The following is a 27704-nucleotide window of genomic DNA, read 5'->3' as shown; positions in this document are numbered from 1 at the left end:
CGTACACCTGCTTTTACCAAGCATAAGGGTTTTGTGGGCATTCACCGGGCAGTAGATGGGAAAATAGCCCAATTCTCTGCCAGCAAATGTCCATTGCCTGCACATGTGGATGATCGGTCACGCTGATACTTGACAGTTTGTAAGTTCCGGTTTTTCGCGCATGCGGAATTCTGGAACTTACGACCTTGTACGCTGCAGAGAGAGAATTCAATCCCACCTCGGCATTTTGAGAATTTGAATTAAGTTTAAAAAAACTAGTAACAGTAAAAGTGACCATGAAGTTGTTGGATTGTTTTAAAAACTCAACGGAGTCACTAATGTCCTTTCGGAAATAAAGCCTACCATCCTTAAGGAAAGGAAACCTGGTGTCCTTACCCGCTCTGGCCTATATGTGACTCCAGTCCCACACCAACGTGTTTGTCTCTTAACTGCCCTCTGAAGTGCCTTAGCAAACCACTCAGTTGTATCCAAACCACTGTCATCGGTTCAAGAAGGCCCACTACCCTCTCAGGGAAACTAGAGATGGGCAATAAAATGGCGGCATTGTCAGCAACACCCACATCCTCAAATGAATAATAGAACAAAATTGCGAAAAACAGCCATGTTCTGTTTGATTTTTTAAAAATATTGGAGGGATTCCGTGGGATACAACATAATACTTTGCCAGAGGATAAATTCATACCAGACTGATGGGATAAGTCTTAACTCAGTTCCTAGAGGGTGTTGGTTCACAACAGAAAACCAGGTCACAAATTGTCAATCTCAGTTCAGATAGGCTATAAGGATGCCTTGTGAAAATGGAAATATTCAAACAAATATGGGAGGGGCTTTAATGTTCTGAAGTTTAAGGTTAAAGCATGTTGAAAGACAAAAATAAATCAGTAATTCATACTACTCTAATACAGGCACTCGTATCAAATATTTCAATAATCTATAACTTCTTCCTTCCTTTAATGACAATCACTAACATCCATCAAGAGCCATTACTAGAATTTTTTTTTAAAAAAAAGGATAAATCTCACAACTTAAAATGTTGCATTATGTTTATATAATCTGGAAAATACTGCGAGTGATGTTAAAATAAATGGGTTACTGTCTCTGCTTAAATAGAGACAAGAATAGATAGGAACACATTAAGCATTCGTATGATAGCTTCTTCTGCATTAACAAAGACACAATCACAACAGCCTAACATTTTACAGAAATTTTTTTCAGCTAAAGCAAGAGGATAAAAATTTAGTGTAGGTAGAATAATATTTTTAATGAAGTACTGTAGCCCATATGGGAAATATAATTTCCCTGCCATAGTTTTTTTACTTTTCATTTACAAAAGTTAAAGGGAGTGATTATTTGCAACAACTTTTTGGGTCCTTCTGTGCATGCGTGTCTTGGACTCCGCCCCCTTTTGCGCATGTGAGCTCGATCCGGTCACACATGCACAGTGCACGACATATAGGTAAGCCGGAGGTGGGGCCAAACCATCAACCGGGTAGAGCTTATTGCCGCTGGAGCTGCTTCTAAGGCTTTTGGATTATCGCTAGGACTTTTGCCTAAAATATCACCGATTATCTACATTAACATTTTTGCGGCCTTCTGTACGAGAGAAAAAAAATCGGAGGTAGTGAAGGGCATAGTTTCAGAATAAGGGGTCGCCCATTTAGAACTGAGTCGAGGAGGAATTTCTTCTCTGAGGGTTGTAAATCTGTGGAATTCTCTGTCCCAGAGAGCAGTGAAGGCTGGGTCATTGAATATATTTAAGGTGGAGATAGACAGATTTTTGAACGATAAGGGAGTGAAGGGTTATGGGGAGCGGGCAGGGAAGTGGAGCCGAGCCCAGGATCAGATCAGCCATGATCTTATTAAATGGCAGAGTAAGCTTGAGGGGCCAAAAGGCCTACTCCTTATGATCTTATGATCAATCAGAGCATTTTACTGTTGAAAATAAACACGTCGAAAGTTAAATTAGGATCTTTTATGAAATGGACTTCAAATTTATACAATATATAATCTTGTTGTCTTAAAGTAGGTTTTGCATCTCAGAATTATGTTGCAAAATTTACAATAGAAATTGTTTTAGCCTCCAATTGGCTCAATGGGTGTCTGGTGTAGTTCTAAGCCATGCACACAGGAAAAAACCTCCAAATTTAATCAATGATCTGATCTCAATCCGGATGGCTGTGGAGATGCTATAACTGGCCTCAGGGGGAAAAAAAAAGGAGCATTGGCCATGGTTTTCTCTCAATGACCCTGTTAGAAATGTATGCCTGTAAATGTCAGATAAAGACAGCTCAGTTGTGACAACCCTCACAATGAATTAGCTCAGTTTTGTAACTGTTCACGCCAAAATGTATAAAATGGCTAAGTAGATAAAGCATCAATGTGACATCATCATACATAGCATCATCTAACTTGGAGTTGCTGGAAAATCAGAGAAAATATTGAAAAGAAAATGTAAAGAATTTGGAATTAAGAGCCAATGGCTGATTGATTGTTCAAAAGATAAAAATGGAAACAAGTAGTAGTCCAAATTAAAGCATTCCAATTTATAATTACATCCCAAAGATCAGTAACAAAATTAGAACACAGAACACCTACTTTGATATTGAAAGATACCTGGCAATTTCCTCACTGTGAGCAGTCCAATCTCTGATGTAGTCATCTTGCTCCTTCATCTTGTTTTTCAGGAGCATATTGGTTGATGTTACATTACTGTTCTGTAGTTTAGTGCCCCTCAGTGCTGTATTGGTTCGTAAGCGAGTATGTTTAGGTGAACTACGATTGGACCCAAATTCATCTTCGGAAGTCGAAGCGTAATCTGTAGGGAAGCGCCTCCACCTTGGACCTTGCAAAACAACTAAATGTATAAGCAACAAGGACAATTTTGGTACGAGTATAAAAAAGAAATTAATATTCAAAGAAAATGCTGTTACAAATATCTCTCAACTCGGTCTAATCATGGAACGCCAAGATTTCAATATCCCCCAAAAATAAACCAAATTATTTAGATACCATAGCATACAGCATAAATATCTTTGCATAATTTGCATTTTCTCATTTAATGTGACAGAGAAAATACACAATTAGATGATACAAAAATAAAAATATTCATTTTAAAAAAAAAAACACTTCTGTTTAGAGGAGATATGAATCTCATTTTTGTAAGTAGCAGCAAAGACACTGATAGAGATAGTTAAGTTACTTTAATACAATACTATGTACAGATTGTTTCTTCCTTCATTTGACAAATTACTAAATATTCTTACAATAATTGACGAGGAGTTTACCTGATGGAGAACTGTGTCCTATTGTTGATGTTTTGCTTTTAGAAGAATCAGGCATTCTTGAAATGCTATTAGCACGAAGTCTGGGAGAAACTTTGCTATCCATTGTTGATGTGCCACGCAGGTTACTCCGAATGGAGGAGTCTCCACCTCGACTAGTATTACTCCTAGTTATTGTTGCTTCAGAGTCACTGCGAGCCGATATGGAACCCAGCCGGTTGCGACGTGGTTGAGAAAGCAGATCCAATCTAGAGGGTGTTTTTCTGCCCGAGGGTGGCTTTGATGTAGTCGAACTGGTTGTAGATACTTCAGACACTACTGAAACTTTATCCACATCTGCCAGTTCATTATCTGATACATCGCCAAGGCGTGCCCTACGTAAAATGGATGCTCTGGTTGGCCGAGGCTTGGGTAAGGTGGTTGATTTGCTGGCTGAGCCAAGAGTAGTAGTTTTTGTCTTGGATAATTTATTGCCCTCCAGTTTGGAATGTAACAGCTCATCTGTGGATGTAAATGATGTTCGTCCTTGTGATCGGCTGGAATAGGTTTCTTGATCGGAAGAAAGAAAATCAGAGATAGTGGACTGAGGTAAGCTTGATGTTTGATCATCATCTGTCAAGTCGAAAGAGGCCTGTCTTGCTCTTCCAGTGGTTTGCATTGGTCTGCGAGGTTCTGATCTAATATTAGGGTCAGAAGCACGACCTTTGATTTTTCTGTCTGCAAGTTTGTCTCTAGCATTGGTTGCAACAGTCCTACACTGATCCTTAGGAGATCTTGTGAAGCTCTTCTCCTTGTGAAGGTTACTCAGAGTTCTTCGCTTTTGAAGAAACTTCTTTTCTGCATCTCCACTAACTAAGCTAATGGTACTAGCAGTGTCAACATCTGATTCAGGGGAAATGGAATCATCCCTGTGGTAGCTTGGGGTTTCAGATCCACCATCTAGCTTGTTTTCATCCTTTAGTTTTGCCTCAAGAAAAGCCATCACTGCCTCTGTATCCTTCAACAAAATAGTAGTGTCAATGGTAGAGTCTGTCCCAATAGAATTACTTCGCTCTCTGCTCAGTGTAGTTATAGATGCATTGCCAGGTGACCCTGACTGCCTACTAATACGAGGTATGAGCTCTAAAGGTACATTACTACTTGGTTTTTCTATGGTGAAGCTACCCTGTCTGACCAAAGGCCTGGGAGAATCCTTTTTTTCTGTGTCCCCACCTTTGGAAGTGTGTCTTCTGACAGGCTCTTCAGACTTTTTCTGTTTCTCTTCAGTTTGAACCTCTGCTTTGTCCAAATTGCTTGTGGCAGTGGCTTGCCTGGATTCCCGCACATCTTTAGTTTTCTGTGAGGCCACTTGTCTCGGAGACACTTCTCTGCTTTTGTCAGTCTGGTTAGCAGTGTTAACAAGGGGCTTACCGGCAGACATTGTTTTGGAAGAACTCCGCTGGTACAAACTCTCTTTATGGCCCTGCTGATGAGTTTTAGGTGAAGATTGCCTTGCTGCTGATATTCCCTTGAGAGTCTCAGCTTTCGCTTTAGTAGACTGAGTGTAGTTGCTGGACTGAAACACTGCACCTTCCTTGCTGTTGATCGTTTCACTGCGAATATCTCTAGCACCGTCAGCTTTGATAGTGGAGCCATCTGCTGACCAGCTTGTCTTAGAAATGCTGCTAGTGTTCTCCTTTTGTTTGTCTTTCTGGTGAGGTGGAGTTGTAGTTTCTTTCTCAGGAAGTTCAGTGTCTTGTTTTTCATCTATTTCACGTCTTGGTTTTGCTAGGTTTAAAGTAAGGGGACCTTTTGATCTTAGGCTCTCGGCTGTTTTATCCTCTGTTGGAAGCTGTGGAAGTGTTCTTCTCTTTCTCTCACCCACACTGGCTGATGCAGTTTCTGATGTGGTTGAAGCACTTTTTGCTGAGATACCAGATTCACTAATGTCTGCATCTAAGAAAAGAAAAACTCATTTTACACTGCAATGAACTTTGAAACGACAGCTAGTCTCAGAAAGAGCACATTCAATCTACCTTTCCTTCCCACCTCATGGAGATCTGCAATTTATTGTCTCCCCTCTCAGTGGGATGATGTCAGCATATGCTTTTGGAAATCTACAAATTAGCATCAGGCCTAATTTCATTTCTTGAATGCATCAGTTTGCACGTGGTTCTTTTGAAATACACATTTTAAAAAATATTGGAGAAAAATGGTACATTGAAATGAAATCACATTATATACACTTCAACTTCAGGTAACATTCATTGAAACAGCGCGGCTCCATGGAGCAGCCTGAATGCGGTTTGTTTTATTGCAATCCTTCTGCATGAATAAACACGAATCTCAATGGCATCTAGTTGCATTACTTTAAAATGTTGACACGTGTCACGCTGACACCCATAATGCACATAGCAGTTTTTTAAATTATGGAAACAGATTCATCTTTAAGGTGCCATTTTGGCCAAATTGTTTCAGAATCCATGATGGGATTATTTTCATGCATCTTGAACTTGAAGCAGGAACAATTGGTTGAATAATTAGTGGTGCAACAGAGACTTTTGTAAGTGAAAGAAATGAAACAGTTGAAATGTTTGAGTCATCACAAACATGGTTAGTTTCTGCAGCAAGTGGAGCTGAGATGCAGCAAATCATCATGTACTATTGGGGGGGGGGGGCAGGGGTCAGAGAGGGGAGAAAGCTATCAATCACTGCTTTTGGAGGGGGAGGGGCACAGGGAAAACAATAATGAGAGTTACTGTTAGGTTCATGTTATAAAAGAGCATTTTGGCTCTTAACCATGAGCAGCAAATCCATAGGAAATTTAATTATTTTCAATGCAGAGGCAGTGGTTAAGACGATCACTTTTCTCTGGTCATTCATAGAAGAGCATTATTTGGTATTCTGCTCCTCAGTATTGTCACAAGTAAAATGCAAGGCTCTATAAAACAATTGCTATTCTGTAAAGCAGTTAGATCATTAAAAGTTGTGTTTAAAAATGCTTTGTAAACTACAGTATAATGCTTTGTAACTACTCTTCTATTTCACCCATTTTAAAATTATTGGTCATGCACTTTTCCCTAAAAAACAAGGAAGGAACACATTATATGCTTGAATCAGCATTGCTCTTCAGCTAGCTACCAGGAGATGCAATGATATTAAACAGGAGCAATATAATTAATGTGTACAGTTTCTTTCCCCATCGGCTTGGGGCGGAGAGGTGGTAAACGCCTAACCTCTGTTCAACGTATACCTTGACTGTTGAGATTGGGAACTAGCATAATGGGAATTCGTTGGAGAAAATCGATCACTTTGACACTGTTACATCAGCAACATAGAGCAGAACTGCAGCCTGCAACTTTTATTCCATTGGTAAGCTCATTATACCCCACTTCCAGATCAATAATAAATAGACAGATATGGAATGTCAGTTGAGTAGTTACCTTGGTCATGAGCAACAAATGTTGTTGGTGTCAGGTCATTGGTAGCTAAATTTGCCCACTGGGACACCCACCTGGGGGTGCTGGATGTAAAGGAGCCTTCAGGAGCAGTCTGTGAAAAATAAATGAATCAAAGTTATTTTCTAAGAGCATTTTAAATTGCACATCTGCAAAAAAAACATTTCCTGAAAATTTCTAATCCAGGAATAAATTAACTGAATATTACATTACAACTGAAAGCTCATTTCACATATTCATAACACTTCAATACTCAGAATATGCCTTTCTGAAATTATGGTTCTTCAAAAGTTATCAGTTGATGCCACAAGGCTATTTTTTGACTAGAAAAGCTTCACTGAAGAAGCCATAAAACACACCACTTAAAATCTTGAAAGGCAAAAATGAATTGGTTGTTCAGAACTCAGTATCTACTGAAACATCACTGTCTTTAAATTAGGTTATTAAATTTGCTTTTTTCCCTAAATTATCTCCTTTCTTGTTTGGCAGATGGAGTATAATGTGGGAAAATGAGAAGTTATCCACTTTGGCAGAAAAAATAGAAAAGCAAATGATCATTTAAATGGAGAAAAATTGCAAAGAGCTGCAGTACAGAGGGACCTGGGGGTCCTTGTGCATGAAACACACAAATTGAGTATGCAGGTACAGCAAGTAATCAGGCAGGTAAATGGAATGTTGGCCTTTATTGCAAGGGAGATGGAGTATAAAAGCAGAGAAGTCCTGCTACAACTGTACAGGGTATTGGTGAGGCCATACCTGGAGTACTGCATAAAGTTTTAGTCTTATTTAGGGAAGGATATACTTGCATTGGAGGCTGTTCAGAGAAGGTTCACTAGGTTGATTCCAGAGATGAGGGGGTCGACTTATGAAGTTAAGGTTGAGCCTATACACATTGGAGTTCAGAAGAATGAGAAGTGATTTTTTGAAACATTTAAGATAATGAGGGGGCTCGACTAGGTGGATGCAAAGAGGATATTTCCACTCATAGGGGAAACTAAAACTAGGACATTGGGCTAGTTTCCCTAACCGTTTTTTCTGGCGCCCTCACTTGAGCTGCGCTGTTTTTGTCCACCTCCAAGTGCGCCGAAAAAAAGTTGTCGGTATACTGGCCGCTCCCCAGCCTCTCTTCGATCATGGTGCAGCGTGGCCCAATGGATTGGGGGCGGAGCCAGGTCAGTGCCGGGACCTCTGCACATGCGCGCTAGAGGACATTAAGCATCAACCACAAATGTGGATGAGAGTTGTATGTTGGCAGACCAGGAAGGTAGCAGCTTCCCTTCTCTGAAGGACATTAGTGAACAAGTTGGGCTTTTAGAATAATCTGGAAGCTTTAATGGTCAGTTTTTCCTTTAGGTTGCTACTATAGGATCCACATTTCTTTTATGTTCCCGATGTTGGGGAAGTCCAGAACCAGGGGACACAGTCTAAGGATAAGGGATAAGCCATTTAGGACTGAGATGAGGAGGAACTTCTTCACCCAGAGTTGTTAACCTGTGGAATTCCCTACCAGAGAGAGTTGTCGATGCCAGTTCATTGGAGTTAGATATGGCCCTTGCGGCTAAAGGGATCAAGGGGTATCGAGAGAAAGCGGGAAAGGTGTACTGAAGGAATGATCAGCCATGATCTTATTGAATGGTGGTGCAGGCTCGAAGGGCCGGATGACCTACTCCTGCACCTATTTTCTATGTTTCTATAGCGCATACCAATTTACATAGCAGCCAAAAGCATTGCCAAGAAAATAAGGCAATCAGCAAATTATTCTAATGTCGACTATGTTTCACACAGATTCTAACCAAAACAGCTGCTTATTCTCAACTGCACAAATTTATAGAAGAGCAAAACAACCTCCCTATTTTTGTAAAACTATCACAGTCTCTGTATCCATACTGCTAACTGACATTTGTTTTCAGACTTCATTAAACAAATGTGTTATTTGTCCAGTTATAAAATGAAATAACAATTAGACCCCAGTCGTGTTGAAATTAATTAAGAATTCCTAATGGTGCCTAAAAACTAAAAGCCCATTTTTCAGTGATGACTGTTCTTTAATGCGAAGTGACTAAGTTTGCCTTTGTAAAGTTCCCCTCCAATAGTCGAAAGCATAATTCTTCACGCAGCCTAACTGCAGAGCCATACACTGGAATATGATGCCATACCAAAATATTTTGTTTTCCTTATTGGTTGCCATCATGAAAATCAGTACAGGGAGTTTTTGTTTGGCATTTTTAGTGTCCTGGAGTGACCCAACAAGCCAAGTTGGCACCAATAGTATTTAGAAAACAGACAGTGGAAACTGTGCATCAGTTTTCAAATTATATTTAATTCAGATACTTATGAGAACTATATTTGTGTAAAAGCAGTTGTGAGCCTCTTACAAAATGTGGGAGACTAATTCGACAGATTAGGTACATCATTTATTTTGAGCACTCTTGAATAATTTACCAGTAACATTGATGCTCCTCAGGGCAGCATCCTTGGCCAAATACCTTCGGCTGCTACATCATTGACCTTCCCTCAGACATCATCATGGGCAGTCCCGCAAAGCGAGGATGACTTGCTTCCATGCTAAAAAGGGATGAGTTCACAGGTGTTTCAATGTTCCAGATCCCAAACGAATATTCTTGAAGGGTGGAAGATGCCTGTGCGTGGATTTAAAAAAAAACGTGTGGTGGTCGTTGCACACCAGCCACCACGCAGGCTTGACAGAGCTAGGTCTTGGTCCAGGGTTACCCAAGATGACTGGAGACCTGCTCTGCTGCACGGTCCTAGCACGCACACATATTGCAGTGTTCCTCGGACATAGGGTCAGCAGTGGCCCTCTTCACTGATTCTACACTGTTCAGCTCCAATCATAACTCCTCCAATAATGAAGTGGCCTGCGCCCGGAACATCATCCAGGCTTGGGCTGACAGATGGCACAAATGTTACCTGCACTAAGTGCGAGGTAATGACCACCTCCAGCAAGAAAAGGTCCAACCTTCAACAACATTACCACTGCCACATTCCACACCAAGAACATCTTCGGGAGAATAGGATGGATGGCAGATGAGGGACGTTGGCAGGAAAATCATAAAATGAAAATTAGGTTGTCTGGATAAATTATTTAAAAATGAATTAGCATATAGCATTATTGCTCACAGTTTCAGTCCTATCCACTGGGAGAGGTTAACTTGTCAAACCTTCACTCAATTTTCAAGCATTAGTCCCAAAATAAATGCATGTATTATTGATCAGTAAAATGTAGAATATGGTCATTGTAAAATCTGAAGCCTTTATGGAGTTGGCAGTGAAGTGCATCCAAAAGCCCTCTAGAGGCTGCCCCTTTAACAAATCACTCATCCTTCCATATCTGCCACACAAATGTATCTAATGCATTTTAACCAATTCCCTTGACATATAACAGAATACTTCACATATACATTAAGAGACTATCTACCGTTCCATTTATCAGGAAAAAAAACTCAAGAATCAAACTCGTCTACAGATGTCAGAATTGTATACTTTTAAATCTGCACGTTCATTTAAATTACATGTTAAAGTTAATTCAGCAAAGTAAATGCAGAAGACGTTGCTTTAGGTGCAAGATATCTTTTAGCAAAACTTTCCTAATAAACAATGAGTACAACAAATATTGACCTTCAGATGGCGATAACCTGGTACAAGGACTTGGTTATTACTTCTGTTCTAAGATGGTGTGTTCATTCTGTGACTAGCATGGGAATTAACTCCACTCAGCTCCAGAGAACAGTATTTAGGCCCCAAGTTTCCACATGATTTGCTCCTGATTTTTAGGAGCAACTGGTGGAGAACGGAGTATCTTAGAAATCGCAATTCTCCACATTTAAGTTTTCTGCAGTTCTAGTCATGTAGAACAGTTTTACTTTTGAACAGAATTTTTTTTTCCCCCAAAGGGGGCGTGTCCGGCCACTGACACCTGATTTGAAAGTTTCCACAGTGAAAATGTACTCCAAACTAACTTAGAATGGAGCAAGTGAAGATTTTTGTAGGCATGAAAAAACCTTGTCTACACTTTAAAAAATCAGGCGCAGGTTACAAATTAGGCGTCCGGAACGAGGTGGGGGGGGGGGGGGGGGGGGGAGGGAAGTCAAGTCATTACATTATACAATAAATCCTTAGTTATACTTATACAAATATTATACAAATAATTCCAACCTGAATAAAAATTTATAAGCAAAGAAAAGATTAAATAAACCATGTTCCAACCTGTGTGAAAGTGCTTCAGGCAGGGAGAAGGCTGCAGGAAGCCTCAAGTTGAGGCAGCCGTTCCCGACGGGCGGGGGGGGGGGGGGGAGGGAAGGAGGCAATGAGGGCCCAACCGACGGCAGCGGGGGGGGGGGGGGGGGGAGGCAGTGAGAAGGCTGCAGGAAGCCTCAGAAGTTGAGGCAGCCATTCCCGACGGCGGGGGGGGGGGGGAAGGGAAGGCCGACTTGTCGGGCCCGTTGGGAAACCGCTGCCTCAACTTCTGAGGCTTCCTGCAGCCTTCTCACTGCTGCAAGAAGCTTCAGTGCTGATCATGGAAGGGCAATGTGGTTTTATTAAAAAATATTAAAAATTGAACAGCTACAAAGAACTACAAAAATGGTCGAGTGCCAATGTTTCCTTCACACTGCGCGTGCGCGAACGCTCCAACGCGCACAGTTGCCGGCACGAAAAAAAATCATTTAAATGGTACCCGCCCCCTCCTACTTACAAAATCGGCGCCAGTGGTAGGCTCCACGCCAAGCTGACATCGAGCTGCAAAGTGCTCAAGAATAGCGCGTTTTTTTTCAGGCGCCGTTTTCGGCGCGAAAACCGGGCGCCCAGCTCGGAGGGGCGCCTGTTTTGCCGCGTGTGGAAATTTGGAGCCATAGGTGTGTGCGGTTAGTAGGAATTCCAATATTCATGCTTTATGAAAAAACAATGTGTATTTCATATCAAGGATCACAACAGTATTAGCTGTAAGCAAATGATGACACATGGTGAAACAGATCACTATCAAGCAACAGTCACATTTAAACTCGTGCAGCATCATTTTCTCTGTAGCGATCCATCATCGGCAGTCTCTCGAAATCGAGGAAGACTTGCTTCCACTCAAAGGGAGTTCTCAGGTGACTGTACAGTCCAATACTGGAATTACAGTCTCTGTCACAGGTGGGACAAACGGGTGGATGGGGAGTCTAGTTTGCTGCACGCTCCCTTCCGCTGCTTGCGCTTGTTTCCTGCACGCTCTCGGCAATGAGACTCCAGGTGCTCAGCACCCTCCCGGATGTTCTTCCTCCAATTAGGGCGGTCTTTGGTCAGGGATTCCCAGGTTTCGGTGGTGATGTTCCACTTTATCAAGGAGGTTTTGAGGGTTCCCTTGAAATGTTTCATCTGCCCACCTGAGGATGGCTTGCCGTGTAGGAGTTTCGAGTAGAGCGCTTGCTTTGAGAGTCTTGTGTCGGGCATACGGATGATGTGGCCCGCCCAACGAAGCTGGTCGAGTGTGGTCAGTGCTTCGATGCTGGCCTGATCGAGAACACTGATGTTGGTGCGTCTATCCTCCCAGGAGGTTTGCAGGGTCTTGCAGAGACAGCATTGGTGGTATTTCCCCAGCGATTTGCAGTGTCTACTGTATATGGCCCACGTCTCGGAGTCATATAGGAGGGTGGGTATCACTACAGCTCTGTAGACCATAAGCTTGGTGCCAGATTTGAGGTCCTGGTCTTCGAACACTCTCTTCCTCAGGAACCATTAGGCCGTGGATTCCGATGACTGGGGTGGGGGGGCAGTGCTGTGTGGCGGGGTCAAGTTGGAGGACCTTTGTCTTATGGATGTTTAGTGTCAGGCCCATGCTTTTGTACACCTCGGTGAAGCTGTTAACGATGGCTTGGAGTTCAGCTTCTGAATGTGCACAGACACAATCGTCGTCCGCGTACTGTCGTTCCATGACAGAGAATGGGACAGTCTTGGATCTAGCGTGGAGGTGATGAAGGTTGAACAGGTTCCCACTGGTTCTATAATTTAGTTCCACTCCAGCGGGGATTTGTTGAGTGTGAAGTGGAGCATTGCAGCAGTCTGCCTAATCCGTTTAGTCATCAACATTAATATAGCCCCAAAGCGACAATGGCAACAGAAGCAATGCCGCAGAAAAATCAATGCCAGGGCACTCAAAAACCCAGTTAAGAGCCCTGTAAAACCAGTCCCTCACTGCCAATCCTCGATGACCAAGATGCAGGGTGTCCACAGCCCTTGGTCTGCCCTCTAGGCCACCATAACCAGTGCCTGCGAAGAGACACTCGATCACAACCAGGAAACACCAGGACTGGTTTGATGAGAATGACCAGGAGATCCAGAAGCTAATAAACCACAAGAGCAGAGCATTTCTGAACCTAAAACAACAACCCAACTCGGGAGCAGCAAAGCAGTTCTACAGACAACTGAAGGCCGAGGTCCAACAAAAAACCCGTGACTTAAAGAATAGATGGTGGGTGGAGAAAGCACAGGAGATTCAGCAGCTGGCCGACAGCCATGACATGCGAGGATTCTTTACCGCAGTTACGTCCACCTACGGCCCAAGCACCCAAGGCCTCAACCTACTGCTGGCCAAGAACGGGGAGACACTCATCAAGGTCACCGAGGCAGTCAGGGCCCCCTGGAAGGAGCACTTCAAAGTTCTCCTTAATTGAGATGGAGTGTCCTCAACTCCATCCCACAGCACGCTACCTGCCACCATCTCAGCAAAACCCCAGCCCTGCGTGAGGTAGAAAAGCCCATCCGTCAGCTGAACAACAAGGCATCAGGACCAGATGGAATCCTTGCTGAGGCATTAAAGTATGGCAGAGAAGCACTATTGGCGCGAATGCATGACTTCATCTCTATCATCTGGAAGGAGGAGTGGATGCCTGGAGATCGCAGATGCCATAATCCTGACCATCTTTTTAAAAAAAGGGGACAAATCCGACTGCGGCAACGACAGAGGAATCTCCCTGTTGTTGGCCACTGGGAAAGTCATTGCTAGAATCCTCCTCAATTGTCTTCTCCCTGTGGCTGAAGAGCTTCTCCCAGAGTCACAATGCGGATTCCGTCCACTACGGGGTACAATGGATATGATCTTCACTGCGCGACAACTGTGAGAAATGCAGGGAACAGTGCAAACCCTTGTACATGGCCGCCTTTAACCTCACAAAGGCCTTTGACATAACCGCGAGGGACTATGGAGCATCCTCCTCAGTTTCAACTGCCCCCAAAAATTTATCCCTTCCTTCGCCTGCTCCACGATGACATGCAAGCCGTGATCCTGACCTACGGATCCACCACAGACCCAATTCATGTGCGGTCCGGGGTCAAGCAGGGCTGTGTCATCGCACCAACCCTCTTTTCGATCTTCCTCGCTGCAATGCTCCATCTCACTTGGATGAATACAGCAGCAACACAAGAAGCTCCACACTATTCAGGACAGTGTAGTTAACTTGATGGATTTCGAGTCCAGGGGCATCAATCATCTTTACCACACATGCACTGTGACCATAGTATGCACGATCTACAGGAGGCACTGCAACAATTCACCAAATTTTACTTTAACAGCACCTACTTGTCTTACAAACTCTACCAGACAAAAGCAGCAGCGGCATGGGGCATCAGCTGCAACTCTCACTATACTGACTTGTGTATATATATTGTTGTTTCTTCATCGCAGAGTCAAAATCCTGGAATTCCCTACCCAACACCATTGAAGACTTAGGGTGACCATATTTTCTAAAGCAAATCCGAGGACAGAGGGTGGGAGCACAGGAAAGTAACCAGGACGGAAAATGTAAGTTGCGCTTTATAGCAGCCTATATTTTAACAGTTGCACATTTACACTTTAAATGCAAGAAACTGGAAACAACAACCGGTACATGTGTAGAAAGACCACACAGTCGCAAATGCGCTGAGAGTCACTCTGGCCATTGTACAATTTGTTGTTTAATTTAGCCTTAGAATCGCAAACCGACAGCCCAGAGGGGGGTACACTCACTGCCCAAAGATACATTTCGGGGACGAGTTGAGAGAACCGGGGACATTGTTTGTCCAGGGACACAGTACCTCATCCAGGGACTGTCCCCGGAAAACGGGACGTATGGTCACCCTATCTTATAACCAAGTCTGCTCCACCACCCTTGGCATCTTTACTAGTAACAACCTTAAACAGGATATTAAAAGGCACTATTCTAGAGTGAGCACACTTATTTAAGATCGTGAATTGCTGGTGCTCATCAGGTGAAAGAACTGAAGAGTTTGAGATACTTAAAAGTGTAAAACAGAGAACCATGAAAACAAACATATGACATACATCCTCTGCATGAATTAGTTATCATTTCAAATAAAAAATGTCTTTCACTTCCATTTCATAAACCTATAGGAGTCAACTATGTAGATCAATTAGAAACACTGAAAAACATTGATTTCAGCTAGCTTATTTTGAGGTCTAATCTTCAGCATTGTTTCTTTTGTTGCTACAGGCAATATTTGGCATCAGTGAAAAAGTTTATAAATTTAAAATAAAACTTGAAAAGTATACTCTGAAGTTCTTCGTTAAATAAAAATGTATTTCAAATCAGCAAAAGTGGACCTTGACTGTGTGCACAGTTGATGCATGATAATCCTGCAAGATTTGTATAGAAATTTATGTTAATTCAAATCTCCTGTATTTCCTAAAGCTTACAGTGCCCTCTGTTGGGAAAGTACAATACTATATGCACAAAATTAAAAAGCAAAACAGAGAAAACATCCAGTTTGGTAACAAAGGCAGCTTTTATATTGATTTGCCACAGTGGTTGGAGAGAATGTACTTAGATCAAGAACAAATGCTATTAAAGGTTATCGATTAGCTCATACATCAGCTGCTAAAGAACCCATGTCAGAAAACTGTATACAATTATATTAATGTTAACCATCTCTTCTCTCCAAAGTATAAATAATGTTATATATTAGAGTGTTTATAATTCTTCTATTCTTAGATTGCCAAAGTATTACTGGGGAATTAATATGGCTATCCAAATCAAATTAGGTTTAAACCATGTATAAAAATGATCTGTTCACCTGTCACTTTAATTCTCCGTTTCACTCTGTTCCAGTCTGTTCTCAGCCTCTTACTCGGAGCTCCTTCACTGCAAACGAGCCAAAGGTGGGCAGCGGAAACACTACAAGGACACCCTCACAGCCTCCCTGATAAAGTGCAACATCCCCACTGACACCCTGGGAGTCCCTGGTCCAATATCGCCCTAAGTGGAGGAAGTGCATCCAAGAGGGCGCTGAGCACCTAGTCTCAACGCCAAGAGCATACAGAAATCAAGCACAGACAGCGGAAAGAGCGTGGGGCAAACCAGTCCCATCCACCCCTTCCCTCAACGACTATCTGTCCCATCTGTGCCAGAGTCTGTGGCTCTCATATTGGACTGTTCAGCCACCAAAGAACTCACTTTAGGAGCAGAAGCAAGTCTTCCTCGATTCCGAGGGATATGATGATGATGATGCACGGTTTCAACGAAGGTCAATGCAAGCTCAAGGAACAGCACCTCATCTTTCTATTAGGCACTTTACAGCCTTCTGGACTCAACATCTAGTTCAACAATTTCAGACCATAACCGTATTTTTTTCCAGATGGCAGCTTTTGATGATTCTGCTATACCCGTTTACAACTCTTCTGGACCCATCTTTTGTTTCTTCACTTGTCTCATTGCCATCTCCTTTTGCTTTGTACAATCATACCGTTTGTCATTTAAACACTCCTGTCTTACACCTGATCACAGACCTTCCCTTTTGTTCTTTCCTCCCCTCCACCCTTTCCCCACCCCTGCACTTGCTTAAAATCTGTAACATCTCTACCGTTTCTAGTTCTGACGAAAGGTGATGGACTTGAAACATTAACTCTGCTTCTCTTGAACAGATGCTGCCTGACCTACTGAGTATTTCCATCAATTTTGTGTTTTTATTTCAGATTTCCACATCCACAGTATGTGGCTTTGAAGTGGGACAATTGGGGCTAGGCTAACATTATAATAGCGATGCTTGAATGGTTAGTAAAGTGCATCTTTCAAATAAACGCTGTAGATGGTAATGGTTCTTCACCTAGGCATGATGGGATACTTGACCAAGGGTATCTTTAAAGACAGCTAGCTCATTTAGAAGCTTGGAAAATAAAGTGTTATTTAGAAGCTTGGGAAAATTACTCATTGTTATGTTCAGAACAAGATGATGGGGAGAATGAAGGCCAAATAGGAGTTACCATAGGAATGGGGAGGCCCAAGGCGAGGAGGAGTTATGATAACAGATGACACCTGCTGGACTTGAATAACTCCATTGATTAAGTGGGTTGTGAAGCTGGTCATGTGATAAAAGTGTGAACTGATTTATGACTCGCAAAAAAACCCAAGTTGTAGTAACTTGTGTACTATAAATGTATGCTGCAAACTCTATTGTTGAGTGTGGTATCTCAGGCAACTGAGAGTTCACTCCCTTGCATATGCTCGAATAAACTCTTTAAATACCGGACTTAGCAGACTCGAGTGGTTTATTTACCACGACAGGCTTTTATATTATTTGTTATAAAAGGATCTTGCAGAATGACACTTAAAACATCATAAACTTGAATTACATTACAATCAAATTTTTGTTGATTTGAAATATATTCTTATTTGACTAAGAACTTAATAAATGTGACTTGAGGAATAATGTAAGTGTTCACATTAAAAGCCATCAAAATTACAGAATGATTTTTCACTGCAGCAGTCTGTTTCAAAGCTTAAATATTGACCATAACAAGATTACTCGTTACATAGAATATACAGCAAAGAAACCGACCATTCGACCCAATTTGTCCATGCTGGCGTGTATGCTCCATTCGAACCTCCTCCCATCTTTCCTCATCTAACTATTAGCATAACCTTCTATTCCCTTCTCTCTCATATGCTTCTCTTTAAATGCATCTATACTATTCGGCTCAACTATTCCCTGTAGCAAGTACCACATTACCCAAAGTGATGACAAAGAAGTTTCTTCTGAATTCCCCATTTGATTTCTGATGGCCTCTAGTTTTGCTCTTCCCCACAAGTGAAAACACTCGCTGTGTCTACTCTATCAAAACCGTTCATAATTTTAAAGACCTCTAGCCTTCTCTTTTCAAGAGAAAAGAGACCCAAGCCTGTTTCTCCTTTCCCAATAGGTATAACCTATGTTGTAAGTTATTCTTTGCCCTAAGCAAGTTTATTCCTCGGACCAAAGAATGCATGCATCTGATCATTACATTTACAAACTCAGGCCTAAGTTCTGGAGAGATTTTCTGGCAACGGCAATCAAAACTACACAAGATAGACATAAATGTAGAAAACAATGCGACTATTCAGTTTCTACACACATTTTCAGGGAATTACAGCATCTAGCTCAACAATTAGATTAGTCTTAAAAATACAATATGAGCCATAACTACAATGATTTGTTTGTGCCCAATTTTAATCCAATGCAGACCGTTCATATCTTGGCTATGTAGTAGGAGCATCAACAAAAGCAGACTTATTTCCATTTCCCTTGTGGTGTCACCTTGAACTAAGGGGCGAAGGATCTTTCTACCTCAATGGATCTCCTTACTTGTCTCGAGCTTGAGTAACTATTCACTTTAATGATTAATTGAATCATTTTTCCAAGATAAAATTTTTTCAAGATTTTTGTAATACATGTTGGGGGATGGGGTGGAGCATGTAGTTTGTGCTGATAGAAATGGGGGAGAACAAGGTATTAAAGTAGCCAGATATACTTTAATCCTTTTGGCTTTATTTTTATTTATGACACATTGCCACTGAATAATTAAATTTTTTGTTTTTGAAACTTTGAATGCACAGATGAAAGGTAGCAGATTAACTCCACCAGTTGGCACCTGATTAATAAAGAACTGCACCACAGCATTGCTTTGTATTAAAAGCAGAAAATGTAGAAAACAGTTAAGAAGGTTAGGTGGCATTTGTGCAGAGAGGACTTTCAGAAGGCTTTCGACAAGGTCCCACACAAGAGATTAATGTGCAAAGTTAAAGCACATGGGATTGGGGGTAGTGTGCTGATGTGGATTGAGAACTGGTTGTCAGACAGGAAGCAAAGAGTAGGAGTAAACGGGTACTTTTCAGAATGGCAGGCAGTGACTAGTGGAGTGCCGCAAGGTTCTGTGCTGGGGCCCCAGCTGTTTACATTGTACATTAATGATTTAGACGAGGGGATTAAATGCAGTATCTCCAAATTTGCAGATGATACTAAGTTGGGTGGCAGTGTGAGCTGCGAGGAGGATGCTATTAGGCTGCAGAGTGACTTGGATAGGTTAGGTGAGTGGGCAAATGCATGGCAGATGAAGTATAATGTGGATAAATGTGAGGTTATCCACTTTGGTGGTAAAAACAGAGAGACAGACTATTATCTGAATGGTGACAGATTAGGAAAAGGGAAGGTGCAACGAGACCTGGGTGTCATGGTACATCAGTCATTGAAGGTTGGCATGCAGGTACAGCAGGCGGTTAAGAAAGCAAATGGCATGTTGGCCTTCATAGCGAGGGGATTTGAATACAGGGGCAGGGAGGTGTTGCTACAGTTGTACAGGGCCTTGGTGAGGCCACACCTGGAGTATTGTGTACAGTTTTGGTCTCCTAACTTGAGGAAGGACATTCTTGCTATTGAGGGAGTGCAGCGAAGGTTCACCAGACTGATTCCCGGGATGGCGGGACTGACCTATCAAGAAAGATTGGATCAACTGGGCTTGTATTCACTGGAGTTCAGAAGAATGAGAGGGGATCTCATAGAAACGTTTAAAATTCTGACGGGTTTAGACAGGTTGGATGCAGAAAGAATGTTCCCAATGTTGGGGAAGTCCAGAACCAGGGGTCACAGTCTGAGGATAAGGGGTAAGCCATTTAGGACCGAGATGAGGAGAAACTTCTTCACCCAGAGAGTGGTGAACCTGTGGAATTCTCTACCACAGAAAGTTGTTGAGGCCAATTCACTAAATATATTCAAAAAGGAGTTAGATGAGGTCCTTACTGCTAGGGGGATCAAGGGGTATGGCGAGAAAGCAGGAATGGGGTACTGAAGTTGAATGTTCAGCCATGAACTCATTGAATGGCGGTGCAGGCTAGAAGGGCCGAATGGCCTACTCCTGCACCTATTTTCTATGTTTCTATGTTTCTATGAAGCTGGGTTTAATGTTTCAGGTTGATGTCCTTTTATCAGAACCTATTACTTTGCATGCCTATGAATATGGAGTAAAATAGATTGAGCAGATTAAAAATAATATTGTTGACTATAATTCAGTAAATATCCAAGAACAAATTGAAGCAAACTGTTGGTTGCTGTTTAAAAAAGTGAATAAGTTGTAGTGTGCCAAAAATATAATTGAGGAGACCCTCTCAGCACAAAATGGAAATTGGCAGATAATCAAAAGTCACCAAACTTTGGTTTTACACCCATCAATATCCTAGGTACAAGTACAATACAATTAACAAAAATATTATGCTATTTGGAAAGGGCAAATTATAAACAAAATAAATATTAGCAGGCTGTGCATGAGCTGACATCTCTCACAAAGCTGTGCAAACTCTGGCACGTGGTCATGTAGGCAGGTAATAGAAGTATGGATAATGAGATTGTGTCTAAGGAATGCTGCCTGCAACTGGAAGAATAAATTAACCATCATCAGCAGCAAAAATACCACTGGGTAAGAGCTGGGAAGTATCAACTGTGACTCAGTGGGAAGCACACTCACCTCAAGAGTCAGAAGGTTGTGGGTTCAAATCCCACCCGCACACATAAATCTAGACTGACACTCCAGTACAATACTCAGAATGCTGCACTGATGGAGGTGCCGTCTTTCGTATGGGACATTAAACCGAGGCCCCGTCTGCTGTTAGATGGATGTAAAAGATCCTTTACACTATTTTGAAGAGCAGGGGAATTATCCCGGTGTCCTGGCCAATATTTATCCCTCAATCAATAAAACAAAAAACCCCAGATTAGTTGGCCATTATCACATTGTTCTTTGTGGGAGCTTGTCGTGCGCAAATTGGCTGCCGAGTTTCCCACATTACAGCGGTGACAACATATAATACAAAAGTACTTCATTGAGACTTCCGGCGGTAGTGGAAGGCACTATATAAATACAAGTCTTTCTTTCTTCTTTCTTCTTTCTTTATTTAATCCAGTTTTTTTTTTGTTCACAAGAACATAAGAAATAGGAGCAGGAGAAGGCCAGTTGGCCCCTCATGGCTGATCTGATCTTGGCCTCATCTCCACTTCCCTGCCCACTCCCCATAACCCTCGACTCACTTATCATTCAAATATCTGTACCTCCATCTTAGATATATTCAATGGCCCAGCCTCCACAGCTCTCTGGGGTAGACAATTCCAAAGATTCATGACCCTCAAAAGAAATTCCTCATTTCTATTTTAAATGGGCGACCCCTTACTCTGAATCTATGCCCCAGAGTTCTAGATTCCCCCACGAGGGGAAACATCCTCCCTGCATCGACCCTGTCAAGCCCCCTCAGGATCTTGTGATTCAATAAGATCACCTCTCATTTTTCTAAATTCCAATGAGTATAGGCCCAACCTTCATAAGTCAACCTCTCTTTCTCAGGAATCAACTACGTGAACCTTCTCTGAACTGCCTTTAATGCAAGTATATCCCTCCTTAAATGAGAGCAAAACTGTACGCAGTACTCCAGGTGTGGTCTCACCAACACCCTGTACAGTTGGAGCAGGACTTCCCTGCTTTTATACTTCAACCGCACCCCCTCCCCCCTTGCATTAAAGGACAACATTCCACTTGCCTTCCTAATCACTTGCTGTAGCTGCATGCTAACTTTGTGTGTTTCATGTACAAGGACCCCCAGATCACACACCACCTCAGCATTTTGTAATTTCTCCCCATTTAAATAATAATTTGCTTTTTTATTTTTCCTACTACAGTGGATAACCTCACATTTGCCCACATTATACTCCATCTGCCAATTTTTTGCCCACTCACTTGGCCTGTCTATATCCTTTTGCAGATTCTTTGCATCCTCCTCACAACTTGCTTCCCCACCTATCTTTGTATCAGAAAATTTGTCTACATTACACTCGGTTCCTTCATCCAAGTCATTAATATAGAATGTAAATAGTTGAGGCCCCAGCACGGATCCCTGCGGCACCCCTTATTACAGTTTTCCAACTTGAAAATGACCCATTTATCAAGACTCTCTGTTTTCTGTTAGTTAGCCAATCCTCTATCCATGTTAATATATTACCCCAACCTCGTGAGCTCTTATCTTGTGCAGTAACCTTTTATATGGCACCTTATCGAATGCCTTCTGTAAATCCAAATACACAACATCTATTGGTTTCCCTTCATCTACCTAACTCATTACATCCTCAAAGAACTCCAGCAAATTTGTCAAACAGGATTTCCCTTTCATAAAACCATGCTGACTCCGCTTGACTGCATTATGACTTTCGAAATGTCCTGCTACTGCTACATTAATAATGGACTCTAGCATTTTCCCAATGACATACGTTGGGCTAACTGGTCTATAGTTTCCTGCTTTCTGTCCCCCTACTTTCTTAAATAGGGGGTAATATTTACGGCTTTCCAATCCGCTGGGACCTCTCCAGAATCCAGGGAATTTTGGTAGATGACAACCAATGCATCCACTATCTCTGTAGCCACTTCTTTTAAGACACTATGATGCAGGCCATCAGGTCCAGGGGACTTGTCCACCTTTAGTCCCATTAGTTTACCTAATGGTTTTTCTCTAGTGATAGTTCATGGGATGTGGGTGTCGCTGGCAAAGCCAGCATTTATTGCCCAACCCCAATAGCCCTCAAGAGGTGCTGGTGGGCTGCCTTCTTGACCCGCTGCAGTCAGTGTAGTGAAGGTTCTCCCACAGTGCTTTTACAGAGGGAGTTCCAGGATTTTGACCCAGCTATGAATGAACGACGACATATTTCCATGTCAGGATGATGTGTGACTTGGAGGGAAACTTGGAGGTGGTGGTATTCTCAAGTGCCCGCTACCCTTGTTCTTTGTTAGAGGTTGTGGGTTTGGGGGGGGGGGGAGGGGGGGGTAATGCTGTCAAAAAAGTCTCGAGTTGCTGCAGTGCATCTTGTAGATGCACACTGCAGCCACAGTGCGCCAGTGGTGCAGGAAGCGAGGGGGAGAAATTGCCTTCCTTTGCACCTCCTGTTAACGCCTCTAGGGGGCAATAATGGACGCAAGGGCTTATTGACCGGGCGTGGCGAAATTATCAACGCCCACTAACTTCTATGGCGGGTTAGCGCTGGCGATAAAACTTACCGCCTCGATCTCCTGCGCCCCGGAGATCGTGACATCACCCGGGGCACCCCAGAGATAGTGACATCATCGATGTAAAATTCGCTTCCGCCCCCTGCAACATCGCTGGGTGTCAACAACGGCAACTGCAGGAGGCGTTGTGACCTTGGCTGGCCACTTGGGGAGCTCTAATTGAAGGCAGTGGTGGTCAAGTAGGCCAAAATTAATTTATATCCCCAGTGCACTATTTAAAAAAAAAAAAAAAATTTCCAGCCTGCAATTGATCAACCCTGCACTCAGTGCTTGGGCTGCTCTGCATGTATCGCAGGTGCCATCGACAACCGTTCCCAGCCTTAGTCTATAATGAATACAGCATTGGCCTTTCCCTTTAAAAGGAGGGAAGGAGACTGTGAAACCGGCAGCACTGCATGGAACATTGTGCAGCGCTCTGCCTCTACCGCCCCTCTCGCTCCCTTTAGCGCACTAAGGGAAGTGGTTGCACTTTATTTAGTGCTCCACTTCCCCCTTTTGGAGCGCTAAACCTGAAGTTCCCATCAGAATCAATTGTGTAGCACTCCCAATACTTTTATTGCCCCAAGCGGAGCGCTACACAATTTCGAGCCCTGAATGTTTAAGGTGGTGGATGAGGTGCCAATCAAGTGGGCTGCTTTGTCCTGGATGGTGTTGAGCTTCTTGAGTGTTGTTGGAGTTGCACTCATCCAGGCAAATGGAGAGTATTCCATCACTCTCTTGACTTGTGCCTTGTAGATGGTGGAAAGTCTTTGGGGACTCAGGAGGTGAGACACTCACCGCAGAATACCCAGCCTCTGACCTGCTCTTGCAATCACAGTATTTGTGTGATTGGTGCAGTTAAGTTTTGATGATGGGAATGCCTTTGAATGTCAAGGGATGGTGGTTAGACTCTCTCTTGTAGGAGACAGGCATTGCCTGGCGCTAATGTTACTTGCCACTTATCAGCCCAAGCCTGAATGTTGTCCTGGTCTTGCTGCATGCGAGCACGGACTGCTTCATTATCTGACAAGTTGCGAAAGGAACTCGTTGTGTGCAATAAAAGGTTCAAACCGAGTAGTGTTTAACTAAGCAAAGTACAACCTTGCTTCTGCTTTATTTTGGCCCAAAGTGTCTGACTCACAAAATGGCTGGCCTTTTATACCAGAGCAGCACCATGTGCATGCTGCTCAGTGGCCTCCAGCAATGACACCATATAGTGGCTACAAACAGCATGTACAAACATGACAATATCCTCCTCTGAGATCTTATCTCAGTCTTTCACAGGCTGAGACGGTCCAGTGCTTTACGCTCTCAGTTCGATTCCGGCCTTGGGTGAATGTGCAGAATCTGTTTTGGCTGGTGGCTGGATGGCTGACTTGTTGGGGGTGGCAGTGGCCATATCAGGAATTGTAAGTCCATTTTTATTGAACAAGTCAGTGATGGAAATTCTGGGTTCACTGATGACCCTCAAGTCCACTGAAGACTGCTGGTAGGTTGGTTGTCGACGGTTTTTTCATCCGACTGCTCTGGCTCGTGAGTGCCTCAGCTTTGTTTGATCCATGTGTTTCCTGCAAGTTTGCCCATTCTTGAGCTTAACAACAAATACTCTGTTGCCCTCTTTGGCCATGACCGGACCAGCGATCCATTTGGGACCCTGACCAGAATTCAACACATATACAGGATCATTAACAGAAATCTCACATGACACAGTTGCACAATCGTGGTGCCCTTGTTGACTCTGTCTTCTGAATTCAACATGATTACTTAAATCCAGGTGTACAAGAGATAACTTTATCTTAAGACCTCTTTTCATCATGAGTTCAGCAGGCGAGACCCCTGTGAGTGCGTGGGATCTTGTCCTGTAACTCAGCAGTATGCAAGACAAGTGGGTCTGCAGTGACCCTTGGGTTACTCTGCTCATGCTTTGTTTGATAATTTGTACTGCACGTTCTGCTTGCCCGTTGGACGCAGGCTTGAACGGTGCTGACCTTACATGTTTTATGCAGTTACGTTTTACAAACTCCTGACTGGTGAAGCACGACCCATTGTCGCTCACCACAATGTCAGACAGACCATGTGCCGCGAACATGATAATTGAGATTCTCTATGGTTGCCGTGGACGTACTGGATGACATGATTATGCATTCTATCCACTTCGAATAAGCATCCACCACCACTAAAAACATCTTGCCCAGGAAGGGACCTGCAAAATCTACATGGATCCTGGACCAAGGTTTGGATGGCCATGACCACAGACTCAACCGCGATTCCGCTAGCGTTTTGCTGAGTTGCATGCAGGTGTTGCACTGATGCACGCATGCTTCCAGCTCAGAATCAATTCCTGGCCACCATAGGCGAGACCTGGCGATGGCCTTCATCACCACTATACCAGGATGTGTGCTGTGTAACTCACGCACAAACGCCTTCTCCCTTTCTTAGGCATTACAACTCAATTGCCCTGCAATATGCAATCTGCTTGAATAGACAGTTCGTCCTTGCGACGAATGTCGGTTTGGCCTCCTTGCACATTTGCTTAGGTATGGCAGACAAATCCCTTTTGAGGATGCAACCCTTTACCACTGATATCAGATCCTGGCCGGTCCAGGTCTTAACTTGTTGAGTCGTGACAGGGGTACCTTCACTCTCAAAAGCATCCATGATTAACATTAAATCTGCTGGTTGTGGCGTTTCTACCTCCGGTGAGGGCAACGGCAACCGGCTCAAAGCATCGGCACAATTCTCTGTGCCAGGTCTGTGGCGAATGACAATCATAGGCAGATATTATCAGCGCCCATCTTTGGATGCAGGAGGAAGCGTTGGTATTGATACCTTTGCTCTTGGAAAACAACGAAATGAGTGGCTTGTGATCGGTCTCTAATTCGAACCTCAGATCGAACAGGTATTGATGCATCTTTTTAACACCGGACACACGCAAACGCTTCTTTTTCTACCACACTGTAGGCTCTTTCTGCTTTCGACAAACTTTTGGATGCATACGCGATAGGTTGAAGTTTCCCTGACTCATTGGCTTGTTGTCACACTCAACCAATTCCATATGACGATGCGTCACAGGCCAAAACTAAACGATTACATGGGTCATAATGTACCAGCAGCTTGTTCGAGCAAAGCAGATTGGTGGCTTTCTCGAAGGCCCTGTCTTGCAATGCGCCCCACACCCAGTTGTTGCCTTTTCTCAATAGCATATGCAGTGGTTCAAGTAAGGTAGGAAGTTGCCAAAGTAGCTGAGTAGATCCAGGAACGAACGCAGCTCAGTCACGTTCTGCGGCTTGGGTGCATTCTTGATGACTTTGGTTTTCACGTCAGTAGGTATGGTGCCATCAGCAGCGATTTTCCTCCCAAGGAATTCAACCTCCAGTGCCATGAAGACGCACTTCGAGCATTTCGGTCCGAGTCCCACTCTATCCAAACGCAGTAGAACCTCTTCCAGGTTGTTCAGATGTTCCTTGGAGTCACGACCAGTGATCAGAATGTCATCTTGGAACACGACGATTCTGGGAAACTTTCAGCAAACTTTCCAGAATATTGCTGCAGCCGAGCGAATTCCAAACGGGCACCCGTGGTAAATAAACAGTCCTTTGTGCGTGTTAATGCACGTAAGTCTCTTCGACGTATCGACCAACTCCTGTGTCATATAGGCCGACATCAAGTCCAGTTTTGTGAACGGCTTCCCTCCGGCTAGCATCGCAAACAAGTCATCAGCCTTCGGTAACGAGTACTGATCTTGTTTCGAAACTCTTGATCGTAGCCTTGTAGTCTCCACAGATTCTGACTGTGCCATCACTTTTCAGCACAGGAACAATGGGGCTGGCCCATTCATTAAATTCGACCGGTGATATGATCCCTTCACGCTGGAGTCTGTCCAGTTCAATTTCGACCTTCTCCCTCATCTTATATGGCACTGCCTGAGCTTTATGATGGATGGGTCTTGAATCCAAGTCCATGTAGATCTGCACCTTGGCTCCAGTGAAGTTGTCGATATCCGGTTCGAACAGAGAGAGGAACTTGCTCAATACTTGGGCACATGCATCTTCCTCTGACGACAACGCCTTTGTCGTTCCAGTTGCATCTGATTTTCTCCAACCAGCTCCTGCCGAGCAGCACTGGGCCATTGCCTGGAACAATCCACAGTGGTAACTCGTGAACCATACCGTTATACGACACATTACCTTTACCGTTATCAGTTCTTTGGTGTACGTGCGCAGCTTGGCGTTAAGGGGGCTCAGCCTGGGCCTCACAGTCTTAGTATCCCACAGCTTATTAAATGCCCTCTCATTCATGATCGATTGACTCGCCCGTCTGCAGTTCCATCGATAGCAATATCCCGTTAAACTTCACATCAATTTACTCTTGGTTATGAAAAAGAGTTCAGTCCATACACTTCCTCCTCTGGCATCTGAGATTGCGTATCCGGATTCGCGCTAGTCTGGCTCTCATCCTCCACGTGGTGTGTCGCAGCTCGCTTGCTCATCTGCGGACACTTGCGCTGGAGATGCCCCACTCTCAAGACAGCCTTTGCAACTATATTGCTTAAATCGGCACTGCTTTCCCCACAATGCCAACACGGAGAAGTCAGATACAGTCCCGCTGGCGGACTTTGGGCAGCCACAGGTTTCGCGAACACAGCCGGATAGGACCTGCATTTGTGCTGCT

General features: G+C 43.3%; 1 protein-coding gene across 11 annotated transcripts in view; it reads right to left on the bottom strand.

Moving 5' to 3' along the window:
- Nucleotides 1–27704, bottom strand: part of cep170aa (centrosomal protein 170Aa) — a 190719-nt gene that overhangs the window by 45553 nt on the left and 117462 nt on the right. For 5 of the 11 annotated variants that reach the window (XM_070889229.1, XM_070889230.1, XM_070889234.1 and 2 more), the window contains 3 exons: nt 6704–6812; nt 3285–5216; nt 2614–2842 (listed from right to left, as the gene is read on the bottom strand). In XM_070889229.1, coding sequence (XP_070745330.1) covers nt 2614–2842; nt 3285–5216; nt 6704–6812 — 2270 coding nt within the window. Of the gene's footprint in view, nt 1–375; nt 517–2595; nt 2843–3284; nt 5217–6703; nt 6813–27704 lie in introns of all 11 variants that reach the window. The other 6 variants (XM_070889224.1, XM_070889226.1, XM_070889225.1 and 3 more) reach the window with 2 other exon arrangements.

The sequence above is a fragment of the Pristiophorus japonicus genome, chromosome 9 (assembly GCF_044704955.1).
Source record: "Pristiophorus japonicus isolate sPriJap1 chromosome 9, sPriJap1.hap1, whole genome shotgun sequence".
Lineage (NCBI taxonomy): Eukaryota > Metazoa > Chordata > Chondrichthyes > Pristiophoridae > Pristiophorus > Pristiophorus japonicus.
The sequence above is the reverse complement of the archived record's forward strand: the minus strand, read 5'-3'. Positions and strand labels throughout refer to the sequence as shown.